The sequence below is a fragment of the Phyllobates terribilis genome, unplaced genomic scaffold (assembly GCF_046119375.1).
Source record: "Phyllobates terribilis strain yellow unplaced genomic scaffold, ASM4611937v1 Scaffold_5__5_contigs__length_657084704, whole genome shotgun sequence".
Lineage (NCBI taxonomy): Eukaryota > Metazoa > Chordata > Amphibia > Anura > Dendrobatidae > Phyllobates > Phyllobates terribilis.
Window position 1 is genome coordinate 96,932,895 of NW_027362765.1, and position 17,421 is coordinate 96,950,315.

Here is a 17,421-nt window from a genome sequence, read left to right on the forward strand (position 1 = left end):
TTACCACTACTTTGCTGCCCCCTTGTGGTTCAGTGCATGTCCAGCATGTTTGCATTGTGGGAAATGTCCTGCTTATGGATTAGGGGTCTCCTTCCACAGCTTCTGCTGACAACACTTCATCAGAATGGGGCCATGTTGTCAGATTCTCTCAGTAGTGCAGTCTTAGATTTCTCATGTAGTGAATATGACGTCTATGAGCCGTAATACAACAGGCCTTTTAAATAGGCGGAGTCCCATTTTATGCCCACTTCCCCTCGATTCCTGGCGTGGTTTTGTCCTCCCGTTTATTGAATTCTTCTAGTGATTTTTTTTGTCTTCCCTTCCTTTTTCTTCTTCTCTTTGCTTTCCCCCCAGGTTTGGCAAACTCTGGGCCCCCTGTGTGAGGTAATAGCCCTGTGCACATTACATGCACTCTCTTCTTGTTGCACTATGTCACCCTGGCAGGACCCCTGTCTGTCATGCCTGTGCCCATCAGTCCTCATGCACTTGTGTGTCCACAGCATGATCTGTAACCATTTTGCACTAACTGGTTTATATCTCTATTTGGCACGGGAAGATGTATGTCAGTGTGCTCTGCATTGTAGAAGACTTTTCACTGGTTAAAAACTGTCCATTTTTCTGTCTTATTTTCTTCCCGCTGTTCCCCTGACTATTCTGGATTTTGCTTTTTTAAAATCCGCCATAGGGTTCCAGAGATATGGGCCTTTTTTTTCAGTGCACATTTTGATGGGCTTTACAAGGGGGCGTGGCTCGCAGGGTAATAATGCCATGCAGCCGAAAGACACGCCCCAGAGGATCCTGTGGGCCACGCACCTAAATGAAAAAGGCCTATATCTTTGGATCCGTATGGTGGATATAAAAAAGAAAAACTGAATTTTCAGGGGAGCAGTGAGAATAATATGAGCAAAATATTATGACTTTTGACCTTGTGACAGGTCCCCTTAAAGGTACACTATCGTTCCCGTCAGGTACCATGCAATCTTAGCTATCGCTCTCACCTCTGTATAACTTCATGGACTTAAAATTAATCAACTCCGCACTATTAAAAGATGCTGCTGCTTTCCTCTTCTGCTTGGATGATGATGTCATCACATAATTTCCTATTAGGTGACATCATCAATGAAAAGGTTACCTGTACGATTTCTGTATGGGTAAACACTGGTTAAAAGAGTTTCCTGATTGGTCACTATAGTGAAATATAATGTAGTCTGTGATATATTTACCGCTTCCATCCTCCCTCCCATCTGCCAATCTTGTGTCTGTAGCGATTGGCTGCTCTAGTCACATGATGTCATTATTGACCACATGGCATCAAACAAGATGGAAAATATATGAGTTGAGCGGAATGTTAAAAGTAAGGATAGTGCAAAGTTGTTTTTTTTCTTCTCAATATAGTGGGATAAGTTGCAATACCTGACATGGCCTTTGGACAGGAGTGGTGCTGTCTCACTGGAAATTTTTATTTTTATTTTTTACAATTTTTTAAATATACTTTTCCTCCCTGTCCTCATGATTTGCTTTCTGTAGGTTCTCACTATTTTGCTTTGCATGATAAAGACCATTAATATTTCCTGTAGGCACCGTGATGCATGCAGAACTTCACAGGTCACTTTTTTATTACTGGATCATTGGTGATTAATTTATTTGTATGTTTTTACCACTGTATACTATTATGCTGCCCCATGTTGGCCAGTATATGATACTACACTAGGCAAAAAAAAATGGGGCTTTTATATGTAGTTTTTGACAATGCTGTGTAATTTTATGTACTGATTTTCTAATGCAGCTGTTTATTCAGTTACATTATAGAGAGGAGTCTCCCATTGTGTACCTCTTTCCATGAGTCAGTGTAGAAAGCCAGTCTGTGAGAGCGGGAATGTCCTAGTACTACGTGCATGGCGACTATGCAATGCTACGCCGCTGCGGAAATTCCCAACTGACTGTGTTTTTTCACCTGTTGAGAGTTGGACACATGTTGATCGCTGCTGCATTCCAAAAGGGAATGTCCCGTTTAAATTATCCAACTCTGTCTGCCTGCAGCCGCCACTAGGGGAAGCTTACTGGATCTCTACCACTTTCTTTGAACTTAAAGGGGTTGTCCACTACTTTTACATTGATTCCCTATCCTCAGGATAGGGCATCAATGTATAATCGGCCGGGGTCCCGCACGCGGCACCCCTACCAACAGCGGTTATCTGAGCCGGCGGCGGCGGGAGGTGGGATGCGTATCTGCAGTACACCGCGGCGGCCACTACCACTTGACGGGGTGAAGCCCCGCAGGTGAGCACTTCCGGCACTTCTTCCTTTAATAAAACCCTAAATGGAGAAAAATTACACAAAGATTGCATGTATTGCCCCATGCTTGTTCACCACTCAATGGCAAGGGTCTAGTCCTGTAATTGCAGCTGGGAACCTCTGCACCCCCATCGCTGCCCCCTGAGGATCACCACTGCCTGCGAGGTTGTATTAGGGCAATACATGTAATACAGCAGTATCAAATACAGCAAAGTCAATATATCAAGTTTCTCCACAACTTGTCTTCCAGGAGATGAAGAAGCTTCAGGAACTCATGACGGCGACTGAAAAAGTACGGCGGGAGAAGTGGATCGACGAGAAGACCAAGAAAATCAAGGAGATCACGGTGAAGGGTAAATTTGCAGCTCTTCAGCCTTTTAACCCAACATGTGGTGTACACATATGTCACATGCTGCTGAATGGAGTGGATTAACCATACCGGAGAGGTTGCCAGCTGTCTAACACAGCTCTGATCGCTTAACCGTTTAAATGCCACTGTCAATCATTGACAGCAGCATTTAAATGGTGCGATCGCCAGTGAGTGCGCCATGCATCGGCCCCCATCAGCATCCCCGTTGTAGGATCGTGGGGTGGCGTTGTATTGTAATTGGCAGCCAGGGGCTTTCTGAGGACCCCCACCTACCATGGTTGCCATCTTAGTCCTATTTCCATCTTGGTCCATATATTGCAATACATTAGTAATGCAGGATATAAAACAGACGATCATACATTCAAGTTTCCTAAAGAAACTAAAAAATAAAGTAAAAATCTAAAGAAAAAGTAAAAAAAAAAAGAAAATTGTAATCAGCACACTATTCCATTCCTTTAATGGTTAGGAAATATTTGGTATGGCCGTGTCTATAAAAACGATCTATCAAAATATAAAATTAGCTATCCCTAAGAAAAAAAAAAGAAGCAAAGAAAACATTGTATGTATCCCATAATTGTATTAATAAAAATGTCAGCTTGCCACAGACAACACAGGGTCCATCAACGGAGAGATAAAAGTGATGGATCTTGGAAAATGGTGACACAAACCAAATTTTTTTTTTTTTAATTCAGTCTTTATTATTATTATTGCAAATTTCTATGTTTTTTTTTTTTCTTTTTTTTTACCACTTAAATAATAATAAAAAAAATCTGTACAAGTTTGTCATCAGCTCAATCTTATTGACCTGAAGAATCATGTGTCCATGTACCCCGCAATGAACGACATAAAGAGAATCTCAAAATTAATGGCAACATTTTTTTTTGCACTAAAACTTACATATGTGTGTGTATATGTAATATAACTACATGTAAATCAAACTTTTGTGAAGTCAAACTGTCCACTTAGGAAGCAACACTGATTGACAATCAATTTCACATGCTTTTGTGTAAATGGAATAGACAATAGATGGAAATTATTGGCAACTATCAAGACACCCTCAATAAAGGAATGGTTCTGCAGGTGGGGACCACAGACCACATCTCAGTACCAATGCTTTCTGGCTGATGTTTTGGTCACTTTTGAATGTTGGTTGTGCTTTCACACTCGTGGTAGCATGAGACGGACTCTACAACCCACAGAAGTTGCTCAGGTAGTGCAGCTCATCCAGGATGGCATATCAATGCGAGCTGTGGCAAGAAGGTTTGCTGTGTCTGTCAGTGTAGTGTCCAGAGGCTGGAGGCGCTACCAGGAGACAGGCCAGTTCACCAGGAGACGTGCAGGAGGCCGTAGGAGAGTAACAACCCAGCAGCAGGACCTCTACCTTCGCCTTTGTGCAAGGAGGAACAGGAGGAGCACTGCCAGAGCCCTGCAAAATAACCTCCAGCAGGCCACAAATGTGCATGTGTCTGCACAAACTGTTAGAAACGGACTCCATGAGGGTGGTATGAGGGCCCGACGTCCACAGATGGGGGTTGTGCTCACAGCCCAACACCGTGCAGGACGCTTGGTGTTTGCCACAGAACACCAGGATTGGCAAAGTCGCCACTGGAGCCCTGTGCTCTTCACAGATGAAAGCAGGTTCACACTGAGCACATGTGACAGACGTGACAGAGTCTGGAGACGCTGTGGAGAGCGATCTGCTGCGTGCAACACCCTTCAGCATGACTGGTTTGGCAGTGGGTCAGTAAAGGTGTGGGGTGGCATTTCTTTGGAGGGCCGCACAGCCCTCCATGTGCTCACCAGAGGTAGCCTGACTGCCATTAGGTACCGAGATGAGATCCTCAGACCCCTTGTGAGACCATTTGCTGGTGCGGTTGGCCCTGGGTTCCTCCTAATGCAGGACAATGCCAGACCTCATGTGGCTGGAGTGTGTCAGCAGTTCCTGCAAGATGAAGGCATTGAAGCTATGGACTGGACCGCCCGTTCACCAGACCGATTGAGCACATCTGGGACATCATGTCTCGCTCCATCCACCAACGTCACGTTGCACCACAGACTGTCCAGGAGTTGGCGGATGCTTTAGTCCAGGTCTGGGAGGAGATCCCACAGGAGACCATCCGCAACCTCATCAGGAGCATGCCCAGGCATTGTAGGGAGGTCATACAGGCACGTGGAGGCCACACACAATACTGAGCCTCATTTTGACTTGTTTTAAGGACATTACATCAAAGTTGGATCAGCCTGTAGTGTGTTTTTCCACTTTAATTTTGGGGGTGACTCCAAATCCAGGCCTCCATTGGTTTGATTTCCATTGATGATTTTTGTGTGATTTTGTTGTCAGCACATTCAACTTTGTACAGAACAAAGTATTCAATGAGAATATTTCATTCATTCAGATCTAGGATGTGTTATTTGAGTGTTCCCTTTATTTTTTTGAGCAGTGTATACAGTACAGACCAAAAGTTTGGACACACCTCATTTAAAGATTTTTCTGTATTTTCTTGACTATGAAAAATTGTACATTCACACTGAAGGCATCAAAACTATGAATTAACACATGTGGAATTATATACTTAACAAAAAAGTGTGAAACAACGGAAAATATGTCTTATATTCTAGGTTCTTTAAAGTAACCACCTTTTGCTTTGATGACTGCTTTGCACACTCTTGGCATTCTCTTGATGAGCTTCAAGAGGTAGTCACCGGAAATGGTCTTCCAACAATCTTGAAGGAGTTCCCAGAGATGCTTAGCACTTGTTGGCCCTTTTGCCTTCACTCTGGGGTCCAGCTCACCCCAAACCGCTCACCCCAAACCATCTCGATTGGGTTCAGGTCTGGTGACTGTGGAGGCCAGGTCATCTGGTGTAGCACCCCATCACTCTCCTTCTTGGTCCCATAGCCCTTACACAGCCTGGAGGTGTGTTTGGGGTCATTGTCCTGTTGAAAATAAATGATGGTCCAACTAAACGCAAACCGGATGGAATAGTATGCCGCTGCAAGATGCTGTGGTAGCCATGCTGGTTCAGTATGCCTTCAATTTTGAATAAATCCCCAACAGTGTCACCAGCAAAGCACCCCCACACCATCACACCTCCTCCTCCATGCTTCACGGTGGGAACCAGGCATGTAGAGTCCATCCGTTCACCTTTTCTGCGTCGCACAAAGACACGGTGGTTGGAATCAAAGATCTCAAATTTGGACTCTTCAGACCAAAGCACAGATTTCCACTGGTCTAATGTCCATTCCTTGTGTTCTTTAGCCCAAACTAGTCTCTTCTGCTTGTTGCCTGTCCTTAGCAGTGGTTTCCTAGCAGCTATTTTACCATGATGGCCTGCTGCACAAAGTCTCCTCTTAACAGTTGTTGAAGAGATGTGTCTGCTGCTAGAACTCTGTGTGGCATTGACCTGGTCTCTAATCTGAGCTGCTGTTAACCTGCGATTTCTGAGGCTGGTGACTCAAATAAACTTATCCTCAGAAGCAGAGGTGACTCTTGGTCTTCTTTTCCTGGGGCAGTCCTCATGTGAGCCAGTTTCTTTGTAGCGCTTGATGGTTTTTGCAACTGCACTTGGGGACACTTTCAAAGTTTGCCCAATTTTTCGCACTGACTGACCTTCATTTCTTAAAGTAATGATGGCCACTCGTTTTTCTTTACTTAGCTGCTTTTTTCTTGTCATAATACAAATTCTAACAGTCTATTCAGTAGGACTATCAGCTGTGTATCCACCAGACTTCTGCACAACACAACTGATGGTCCCAACCCCATTTATAAGGCAAGAAATCCCACTTATTAAACCTGACAGGGCACACCTGTGAAGTGAAAACCATTTCCGGTGACTACCACTTGAAGCTCATCAAGAGAATGCCAAGAGTGTGCAAAGCAGTCATCAAAGCAAAAGGTGGCTACTTTGAAGAACCTAGAATATAAGACATATTTTCAGTTGTTTCACACTTTTTTGTTAAGTATATAATTCCACATGTGTTAATTCAGAGTTTTGATGTCTTCAGTGTGAATGTACAATTTTCATAGTCATGAAAATACAGAAAAATCTTTAAATGAGAAGGTGTGTCCAAACTTTTGGTCTGTACTGTATATATGTATAATTTTTTTCCCCCAGTGTTTTATTTAGTAAAATGAATGATGTCATTCAGGACTACAACTCCTCCCTCAAAATATAAATAAATAAAGTCCTCATATGGCTATGTTGACAGAAAAAAAAAGTTATGACTCTTGGAAGAAAATGAAATCGCAAAGTACTGCAGAATATTTTGGCACTGTAGAAATAAAAAATAGTGTTATTTTTTTTTAAAGCGAAAATGCGAAATTCCGACTGATGGGGAAGGGGTTATGGCTGTGCTCATTTCTAGGTCTTATTAGGTCTCTAATAATTGTCCCCTACCTGGAGGAGCATGTTATTCCACATTGTGGCCACTAGGTGTCCTCATAGTGCGGGTCATGCCTTAGCCCTCATGCAGGCTGCACATGGCGGAGGTCCCTGCGGCAGCTCGGCCCTGGTGGGAGGGAGTGACTATTTGTGCAGTTCTACTGGGGTTTTCCTCGTTCAGTGAGTCCACGTATGCAATGCAGAATGTTGTCAGTTTTGGTATTTGCACAATCAGCATTATTATCTTTAGATATTGTTAGATTTGCTCGGGTGAATTTTTCCAGCCTTGTACAGTCCTCACCTTGCCCCCTGGGTCCTCACTAACCCCTTATTGAATCAGTGTATTTTCAACCATTGATCTTATTCGCACTCCTTTTATATGCCTAAAATTGGCAGTGTATGCCCATCTAATTGCCTGATACCTTCCCAGAATGGCACAACCTCCACTGGATAGTTGGGATTCAGCACCGGACGTGGCAACTGCTTGTCTGGTCACATGACTCCTTATTAGAGGGGTATATTGTAATGTAGGGGATCCGTGCCTGGTACAGTCGTATGGGCACTACCACTGCAGCTGGCATTTCCCTGCAGATGGTATTAGTCTTCCATGGGCTTTGCACTCTGGATTCTATGCACGGTGACACTACTGTGTAGGTACTAGCAAGTCCGAGGGTGTAAGAACCGCAATTCAGTTGACATCAATAGGTCAAAGCAGGACCTAAAAATTGTCACTAGTTTGCACTTTTGAAATTTGCTTTCATATGAGACCTTCCCCCTGATTTTCAGCATGTCGTCTCCTCACACAGGTCTAGAGCCCGAGATCCAGAGACTGATATCCAAGCACAAGCAGGAGATCCGCAAGTTAAAAGCTCTGCACGAGGCCGAGCTACTGCAGTCCGATGAACGTGCTGCGCAGCGATATGTGCGCCAAGCCGAGGAGCTGAGGCTAAACCTGGAGCGAGAGAAAGAAGAAGTGAGCCAGAGGGAACGAGAGCTGGCGAAACAGAGGTGATATACCAGGGGCCGCACTAACTCCAGCACTACAACACGTCCATTACCATCTAAACCAGTCCTACAACTTTCTGTTTGCTGTCAGTGAATGGGAACATCATTAATTATTTTTACTGGCTGGACAGCCTTTGTAGCAAACACCCAGCTGTGGTAAGTATTCTTTTTTAGCCTAGACATAAAATATGAATATTCTGGTTCATTGACAGCAAGCTGAGATCTGGAAAAATTACAGCAAGTGACTGATGAGATTGTGTTATGGGGTTATAATTTAAAGGGATATTTTACCATGAAGCATGTAACACTCCTTAATCAATGAGGGTCCAACCACGTGGACCCCCACTAATCGATGCAATGAGGAGCCAGAGACGCGGCTAAGCATGCTCTCTTCCACTCGCTTCTTGCAGATATGAGAAGCAGCTGGTACATGAGGAGCAGTCCTTGCAAGAGCAGCGCAGGCGACTATACAGCGAAGTGTCCGAGGAGAAGGAGCGCTTAAAGCAGCAAGCGACCAGGTGAGAGACGCCCCTTACCAGGATTTTTAGTTTCTTCATCCTGGAATCTGCCACTGCCAGGAAGAGGGATGGAGCGACCAGGACCCAGTGGTAAGGGAAGGACTGTAAAGGACCAGTCTAGGAGCTTTCTTGCTACCATACCTGGTCTTCCTTAAAGGAACTGAAGCACGGAGTGCAGGAAATTAGTGGTTGGGGGGGTGACACAGGGGCCTGAAGATACCCCTGCTGAGAAGCTCAGTCAGGACCTGCTCTGGGGAGAACAGTGCATCAGACTTTTGGACAAGAAACACCTTGATCTGATTGGTTGCTACATTTTTGATAAATCTGACCCTCCCCCCAATATGATGCAGGTTTTGACCCAGTCGTCTATTTCGCCATGTGTCATTTATTAATGTCTTTATCTCCCAGGCAAAGAGCAGAATTGGACGAGCTCCGGAAGCAGCTAGAAGACAACTGTGCCCTGGCCACCCGTGTCCTGAAGGAAGAGTACGAAAAGAGCAAAGAGGAGCAAGACCGGCGGCACCAGGTCCTAACAAAGCTGTGTTTACCAGGATATGGCCGATCCTTAGCATTGACAATTACTGTATGAGCGATAGGGCAGCATGTATCAGCTGACGGGTTCCCTTTAAGGAGCTACTGTTTCTCTACAGTACCCAAAATAACGACCACCTAATGCCTATGTCTGTGTCTGGTTCTGAAGCTCAAGCCCTGCACAACTAACAGCCCATGTACTCCTAATAAAATATGGTCTGCCTGCTCTGAAACATGCTGAGGGTTCTAAACAGAGGACCCCTACATGTTAATATGCCCTATTTACGTGCATACGTGGAGTCTACCATGATGCAATACCCCTTTCCAAAAAATGTGAGCACATTTCACCTCCTATAGGTGATTATTAGGGTAAGGCCAAATGGACCAACTGAGTTGCAGCAGTAGTGAGGCTGCAATGCAATCAAGACCCCCTACTGCGATTTTTTAAATTGCTTATTACATAAATTCATAAGAAAATGGCTGTTCCCTGCTAAATCATGGACCCAATCGCCCTTGCAGTTTTTGGCTGCATCCAGACAATCCACTTGGCCTTACCTCAACTTGATATAATAAGTAGCAATTAGCTGATTGCTCCTTCGATCACCGAGAGTGAGTGTTTTCATAGATAACTTTTGATCATTTGATATGACCGTTCAAGGTCTCTGGCTACATTATAGGGGTTGTTGAGGATTATAAAAACATGGCTGCTTTCTTCTAAAAAAAACAGTGCCACTCATGTACCGTCCAATTCCATGTACTACTATAGAGCTGAGATGCAATACCAGACACAACCTATAGAGAGGAGCGGCGCTGTTACAGGAAGAAAGCTGCCTTTGTGAAACTTTCATTTAACCCAGGCCCCAAATTGTCTCTTTCTGAGCAGATTTACAGTCTGGTTGGAAAGATAATGCCACGTAAGATGGGACTTTCGGCTGGTGGGACAATCGAACTCAGTTCACCTTCTCATGACGTTCGAGCTGTCACGGACAGACGTGTTGTTTGTTCTTCTCTGTGTGACAGAATATTGCAACATTTCTGTTTCTGGTCAATTGCAGATTGAGCTGAAGGCAATCAAAGAGCGTCTGGAGATAGAGAAGCAGGCGTGGGAGCAGAACTACAGGAAGAAGGAGGTAAATACAGCTTAGCATCCTGTTCCTTCAGGATAAGTCTCCTCAAGCTAGAGTCGGCAAACACCGCGCCAGATTATAATGGTCTGGATTATCAGGCCGAGATAATGCTGCACTGTACAAATCAGAGAAACATGTACAAATAATGTCAGACGTTACGGAGTAACACATACTTCAACAATTAAGAGGAGGGGGAGCCATGCTCGCAAGAGCTAACAATCTATGAGGAAACAGGGGACACAGCCATCACTATAATAATTCACCAGCTATTATCTGTATGTGTACTGAGTACATGGAGTGTGGGGGAAACACGATGGAAAGGAACGGATTCAGAGGACTGAAGAACTGAGGACAGTTAATTAGTAAGGTGTCTAAAAAGATGTTTTATGAGGGCACTCTTAAAACTGGGTATTAACCTAATTGTCTGGGGTATTGCACTCTAGAGAAGTGGTGCAGCGCAAGAGAAGTATTGTAGACGGGAGTAGGGGGGTTTGAATTATGGAGGATGTTAATCTTAGATTGTTCGCAAACATGTAGTAGATATGTAGGAGATGTAGGACTGTGCAGCACAATGGAGAGGGCAGGTAGGGTGGAGCAACAGAGCGGAGAGGGTGGTAGACAGGTGAGAGAGGAGATGTAGAGCTGTGAAGGAACTGTGGAGCGGCCGGGTAGGGTGGTAGAAAAATGAAGGAGGACATGTAGGATGGTTCAGCACTATGGAGAGTATAGATAAGGTGGTGCTACACGGGTGAGAGCGGAGATAAAGGGAGAGTTTTGTGGGTGAGAGTAATAAGTTTATATTCTGTAGCCGATGGGCAACCAGTGTAATGACTGGCGCAGGGTGGAGGCATCGGTGAAGCGGCTGGACAGAAATGTGACCATGACTGCTGTATTCAGGATAGGTTGGAGGGTGGAGGGTTTATTGAGAGGGAACCTGATTAGTAGGAAATTAAAATTGTCCAGACACGGATGAATAAGAGCAACAGTAAGATGTTTTGCAGTTTCTGCAGCAAGAAAAAGTCAGATGCTGGTGGTATTTTCGGCTAAAAGGTGACGTGAGCAAGTGAGTGATGTAGGGAGTAAAAAAAAAATTCGGAGTTAAATATAACCCCAATACAGCGAACATGTTGCCTGGGAGCTATGGAAATATTGAGTTTAGGTAGGTTTGTAGAGGGAGGAAACACAAGAAGCTCATATACGGGATGATTCTGTTTCAGATAGCGAGGATCTTTGAGATCTTGCAGTGCGTACAAGGTCCATATTGTGCCTGTCCATATCTTTGTGTATATATCAAAGTCCACTAAGGTCTGTGTAGCTGCTCCAGCATTGATCTTCTATAAGCTGCAGTCCAGGATTAGAAAAAATGGCTGCTGTCTTCCAGAAACAGTCCACCCCTGTCTATGGGTTGTGTGCGGTTTAGCAGCTCAATTCCATTGAAGTGAATTGGTCTGAACTGCAATACCAGACGCAACCCATGGACAGCGCTGACACTTTCTGGAAGGGAGCAGCCTTTTTTCTAGACACCATTTACCCCCCAATAGCCACAAAAGGGTCATATTTTTGTATGCAAGGCACAATTAGCAGTGTCCCTACTTTTCTTCAAGCAGCGGGACGAAAAGAAGTAGCAGTGATGTCCTAAATCAGGGATGTCAAACTCAAATACACAGAGGGCCAAAATTAAAAGCTTGGACAGAGCCTCGGGCCAACCTTGATATTTATTAAAAAATGTCTATAATTGAGGACGTTTTCCGTTACCAAATATAACGATGAATTTTTCATATGGAGACAAACTTTAAAGTGGTTGTCCCACAAACAAAGTACATTTTAATTAACAAATCTTAGAATAAAATATTGGAATAATATAATATGTTATGTAAGAACAGTAAAAAGCATATGGCCTGATTTAAATATGTAATAACAAAAAACCTTGAATAATACAGATAGTAAAGTATGATGCCAACAAAAGTGCCCCCGAAACACAGTATGATACCCCCACAGTGAATTCCTCCACAGTACCCTTCACATGCATAATATGATGACCCTACTGTACTCCCCTTCCCTCAATTTCCCCGACAAATAATGGTGACCCTATTACAGTATGATTCTTCAACTGTACTCCCCACATAGTCCTCCATACAGTATAACGGGGGCCCTGCATTTGCTTCTATACAATATAATGGGCCACACATAGTGCTCCATACAGTATAACGGGGTCCTGCATTGCCTTCCATACAGTATAATGGGCCCCACATAGTCCTCCATACAGAATAATGGGCCCCACATAGTCCTCCATACAGTATAATGGGCCCCACATAGTCCTCCATACATTATAATGGGCCCCACATAGTCCTCCAATATACAGTATAATGGGCCCCACATAGTCCTCCATACAGAATAATGGGCCCCACATAGTCCTCCATACAGTATAATGGGCCCCACATAGTCCTCCATACATTATAATGGGCCCTACATAGTCCTCCATACAGAATAATGGGCCCCACATAGTGCTCCATACAGAATAATGGCCCCACATAGTCCTCCATACAGAATAATGGCCCCACATAGTCCTCCATACAGAATAATGGCCCCACATAGTCCTCCATACAGAATAATGGCCCCACATAGTCCTCCATACAGAATAATGGGCCCCACATAGTCCTCCATACAGAATAATGGGCCCCACATAGTCCTCCATACAGAATAATGGGCCCCACATAGTCCTCCATACAGAATAATGGGCCCCACATAGTCCTCCATACAGAATAATGGGCCCCACATAGTGCTCCATACAGAATAATGGGCCCCACATAGCCCTCCATACAGTATAATGGGCCCTACATATAGTCCTCCATACAGTATAATGGGCCCCACATAGTCCTCCATACAGTATAATGGGCCCTGCATAGTCCTCCATGCAAAATAATGGGCCACGCATAGTACTCCATACAGTATAATGGGCCCCACATAATCTTCCATACAGTATAATGGGCCCCACATAGTCCTCCATACAGAATAATAATCCTCTGTACATCCCGGCACAGCGGGCGCGTTGTAATGCCGTCAGATGCGGAGGGGGAATGATGGGAGCTGATGCTCCCTCCTCCATCATTGCTTTCAACTGAATCTAGGATGCCGATATAGTTGAAAGTGCGATGCCGGATGAAAGTGCGCTAGTCAAATATACCTGGCCAGCGTCTCGGGTCAAAGATACTCACACTGAGGCCAGATTTGGCCCCTGGGCCAAAGTTTGACATGTATGTCCTAAATATTAGAGAAGGCAGTACATCCCCCCCCCCCCCCAACAGTAATAGCATTTACTTCCCCCCCATTGTCATAGCAGGGCCCCCGCTTTCCCCATACACTGATCTCCAGCAAACTCCCGCATTACCTACATGTTCCCAGATCCTGCATGTTGCCTTCTGTGCCCTTTCGCAACCTTGGGTTTTGTCGTTTTTGCATTTTCGTTTTTTGCTCCCCTTGTTCCCAGAGCCATAGCGTTTTTATTTTTTGGACAATATGGCCATGTGAGGGCTTATTTTTTGCGGGACGAGTTGTACTTTTCAACGCCATTACTAGTTTTACCATATCGTGTACGGGAAAACAGGAAAAAAATTCCAAGTGCGGTTAAATTGCTAAAAAAGTGCAATACCACAGTTGTTTTTTTATTTATTTTTTTTACCACGTTCACTGAATGCCAAAACTGACCTGCCATTCTTATTCTCCAGGTCATTACGAGTTCGTAGACACCAAACATGTATAGGTTTTATTTAAGTGGTGAAAAAAAATTCCAAAATTTGGTAAAAAAAAATATATATAGCGCCATTTTCTAAGACCTGTAGCGTCTCCATTTTTCAGGATCTGGGGCTGGGTGAGAGCTTATTTTTTGCGCGCTGGGCTGACGTTTTTATTGATAACATTTTGGGGTAGATCCGATGTTTTGATCGCCCGTTATTGCATTTTATTGCAATTTTGCGGCGACCAAAAAACGTAATTCTGGCGTTTAGAATTTTTTTCTCGTTACGCCGTTTACCGTTCGGATTAATTCTTTTTTTATATTGATAGATCGGGCGATTCTGAACGCGGCGATACTAAATATGTGTATGTAGGGTTTTTTTTTTTTATATTTTATTTTGAATGGGGCGAAAGGGGGGTGATTTAAACTTTTATATTTTTTTAATTTTTTTTATATTTTTAAAAACTTATTTTTCACTTTTTGCTTGCTTCTATAGTCTCCATAGGAGACTAGAAGCAGCAACTGTCCGATTGCCTCTGCTACATACAGGGGATCAGCAGATCCCCTGTATGCAGCAGAAATGGTCCTGTGCTATGAGCGCCGACCACTAGGTGGCGCTCATAGCGACCAGCTCATGACAACCGCAGGCGTCTGCTGCAGACCCTGGGTTGTCATGCCCACCCATCGGTGACCCGCGATCATGTGACGGGGTCGCCGGTGGGCGGGGCTTAGGACGCGCTTCCCGGAAGCACGCGTTAAATGCCGCTGTCGGAGATTGACAGCGGCATTTAACATGTTAACAGCCGCGGGTGGATCGCGATTCCACCCGCGGCTGTTGCGGGCACATGTCAGCTGTAATAATCAGCTGACATGTGCTCGGTTCAGTGCGGGCTCACTGAACCGGGGGAGGTAGCCTGTGACGTACTAAGACGTCGCAGGTTGTAAAGGGGTTAACAATCTCACATGGATTTGTTCTTGTCGTCGTCCGCAAAAGGTGCTGCTTCCCTGCATTTTTAATGGAAATGGAATGAAAGAAGATCTTATTACATCGGTGTGCCTCCTCGCTTTCTTCATGTATGAATTGTGACTTACTTTGTTTCTGGAGGGAGTTGCACCCGATGGTAAGACTGATTGCTCCAGCTGATGAGGTCGAGCTTCTGGAGTCTCTGCACAAGGACTGAGTCGCTGCACTGCTCGTTGCCTGTGCATTTGTGTTCTTGTTTTATTCTTAGCTTGCGAGCAGGGCCCTCACTCCTGGTATCTGTTGATTTATGTGATTACTGTTATTCTGTATTGTATTTTATTGTCTGTACAAGTGCCCTCTAAAATGTAAAGTGCTGCGGAATATGTTGGCGCTATAGAAGTAGAAATTATTATTATTATTATTAAAGGATTATTTCCCCTTTTAAAGAGGAATTCTGCTGTGAATGTAATGGTGCCAGTGTTTCTCTTCTTTGATGTGTTTTCTTTGCCGTTTAGGAAGCCTGGCTTCTTACCAGGGAGCGGGAACTCAAAGAAGAGGTGCGGAAGGGGAGAGATAAGGAAATCGAATTAGTAATTCAGCGACTTGACGCCGAGATGTCAACAGCAAGAGAAGAATGTGAGCGGGCCGCTGAAAACAGGTACAAAGAGCACAATGATGGGGGTGTGAGATTAGAAAGAATGGGGGTCGGAGCTGCTGATGAGATGGGTGGGTTTTAAACCTCGTTGGACCCCAAATAACGTTGCAGGTGAGTTGTAGTCTTTGGAGTAAAACTTAGAGGGTTATTCCGGTGTCGGTCATGTCTGCTTTTAAGTTGTAGGTTTTCATGTGGTTCTAAAATTCTAGTGTTGATCAATCAGGATTAAGAGGGTGCGTGATAAGTACGAATTAGAGCTTCAGGAGCTGGAGCGATCCGAGAAGAAGTCACATGAGCGCTGCAATCAATTAAAGGAGAGGGTGACAGAGCTGGAGGGGGAGCAGATCAGACTGCAGGGACTTCTGAAACAGAGGGAGCAGGAAGTGGACGATCTCAGGAAGGTGAGGGGCACTCCCGGGAGTGGAGCAATCATCTGCAGATATGAGTCCTTGCAATGCATTTCTAAGTTCTTTGCTCTAGTTATCGTTCAACGTCTATTCTAGTCACACCCAAAGCTGCATTAAATGTTCTTCTGACTCTCTGTTCAAAGAAGTATTTCTGAATGCTTCTCTGGGTGTGACTAGAGTACGAGGCTTGAAGTGGAGTCCACCTTTTTCTTATACTACAGATTACAGACCGGCTGAATGAGGAGAGGAGGAGCCTCTCGGACGTGATCCGCCAGGAATTCGCAGATCGGCTCGTTACCACCGAGGAAGAAAACAAGAGATTAAAAATGGAGGCTTCCGAGGCTCAGGCGCGCCATCGTCTGGAGCTGGAGAGGGTGACGCGCGAGAAGGAGGAGGAACTGGAGGAGGTTCACAAGAGGTAAGGCACCACATTGTAAAAGGGGGTTGACAACATATTGTGGACAAATCATTTAATGGGTCGATTTGAGGGGATAACCCCCTTTAAGAAGTTTTGGAAACCAGGGAGAATTGTTCGTCAGTGAATGACTAGTGGAGACCTCTCTGTCTGTGGCCTCCCACATGTCTCCATGCCTTACATCATGGCCCTGCTAGTCCAACTAAACATAGTCACTGGACCCTCTCCCGCAGAATCATCACAGCCTTCTCCTGAAATACTTTGTGCTGCTGTGACTAGAGACGAGCACATTTTTCTGCCCTTTTGGGTATACAATAGAAGTGATTGAGAACTTGGGTAAACACCAGCTCTATTCCTGTGCTTGGTGGAGTTTTTTGGTTGTGCAGCAAAAGGGTGTCAGGAGTCAGACCCCCACAGATGAAATATTGGTGGTCTGGTGGATATCTGAAATATTGGTGGTCTGGTGGATATCCCTCTGCCCTGGGGTCTGTTTATGATCACTTTTTTTTTCTAGAGTGAAATCTGCAATAGTGAAGAAAGAAGAGACTGTGAACAGCCTGCGAAAACAGTGCGAGGTTAGTGAAGACCACCTAGTGCAGACACCGATCAAGTGGGGAATGCTGGGAGATTGCAGCTTGTAGAATTGTGAAAGCAGCTCTGAAGTAAAGTACAGGCTGTAACCTATTAGTAATGGCTACTGTTTTTTAGAGCAGATTGGGGGTCTCTTTCGGAGGAGAGAGACCTCTGGATGACCTTACTCTCATTTTGTTTCACAGGCGGCAGTCAAGAGAGCAGATCACTTGGAAGCTCTTCTGGAACAGCAACGCAAACAGCTATTGGCAAAGTAACCCCTCCCAATCCTCACCCTGTGCCCCGTGCGGGCCCACTCGTGCCTCCCTGTGACAGACACTACTGCAGGAGCTTTAGTTTGTGCTTTCTCTCCAGTTTGTCTTTTGCACACTTTTTCGTCGGTGCCTCTCGTTTTTAATGATAAAACTGTTATTTTGGTTTTTTTTTTA

At 44.7% G+C, this 17,421-nt stretch overlaps 1 protein-coding gene across 5 annotated transcripts in view; it reads left to right on the top strand.

Moving 5' to 3' along the window:
- CEP131 (centrosomal protein 131) overlaps positions 1-17,421 on the top strand; it is a 32,808-nt gene extending 15,387 nt beyond the window's left edge. For 3 of the 5 annotated variants that reach the window (XM_073682578.1, XM_073682576.1, XM_073682579.1), the window contains exons 17-27: positions 355-384; positions 2,546-2,648; positions 7,854-8,055; positions 8,463-8,570; positions 8,979-9,096; positions 10,157-10,231; positions 15,441-15,583; positions 15,804-15,981; positions 16,209-16,405; positions 16,917-16,977; positions 17,179-17,421. In XM_073682578.1, coding sequence (XP_073538679.1) covers positions 355-384; positions 2,546-2,648; positions 7,854-8,055; positions 8,463-8,570; positions 8,979-9,096; positions 10,157-10,231; positions 15,441-15,583; positions 15,804-15,981; positions 16,209-16,405; positions 16,917-16,977; positions 17,179-17,250 — 1,287 coding nt within the window. In that variant the 3' untranslated portion in view covers positions 17,251-17,421. Of the gene's footprint in view, positions 1-354; positions 385-2,545; positions 2,649-7,853; positions 8,056-8,462; positions 8,571-8,978; positions 9,097-10,156; positions 10,232-15,440; positions 15,584-15,789; positions 15,982-16,208; positions 16,406-16,916; positions 16,978-17,178 lie in introns of those variants that run through there. The other 2 variants (XM_073682580.1, XM_073682581.1) reach the window with 2 other exon arrangements.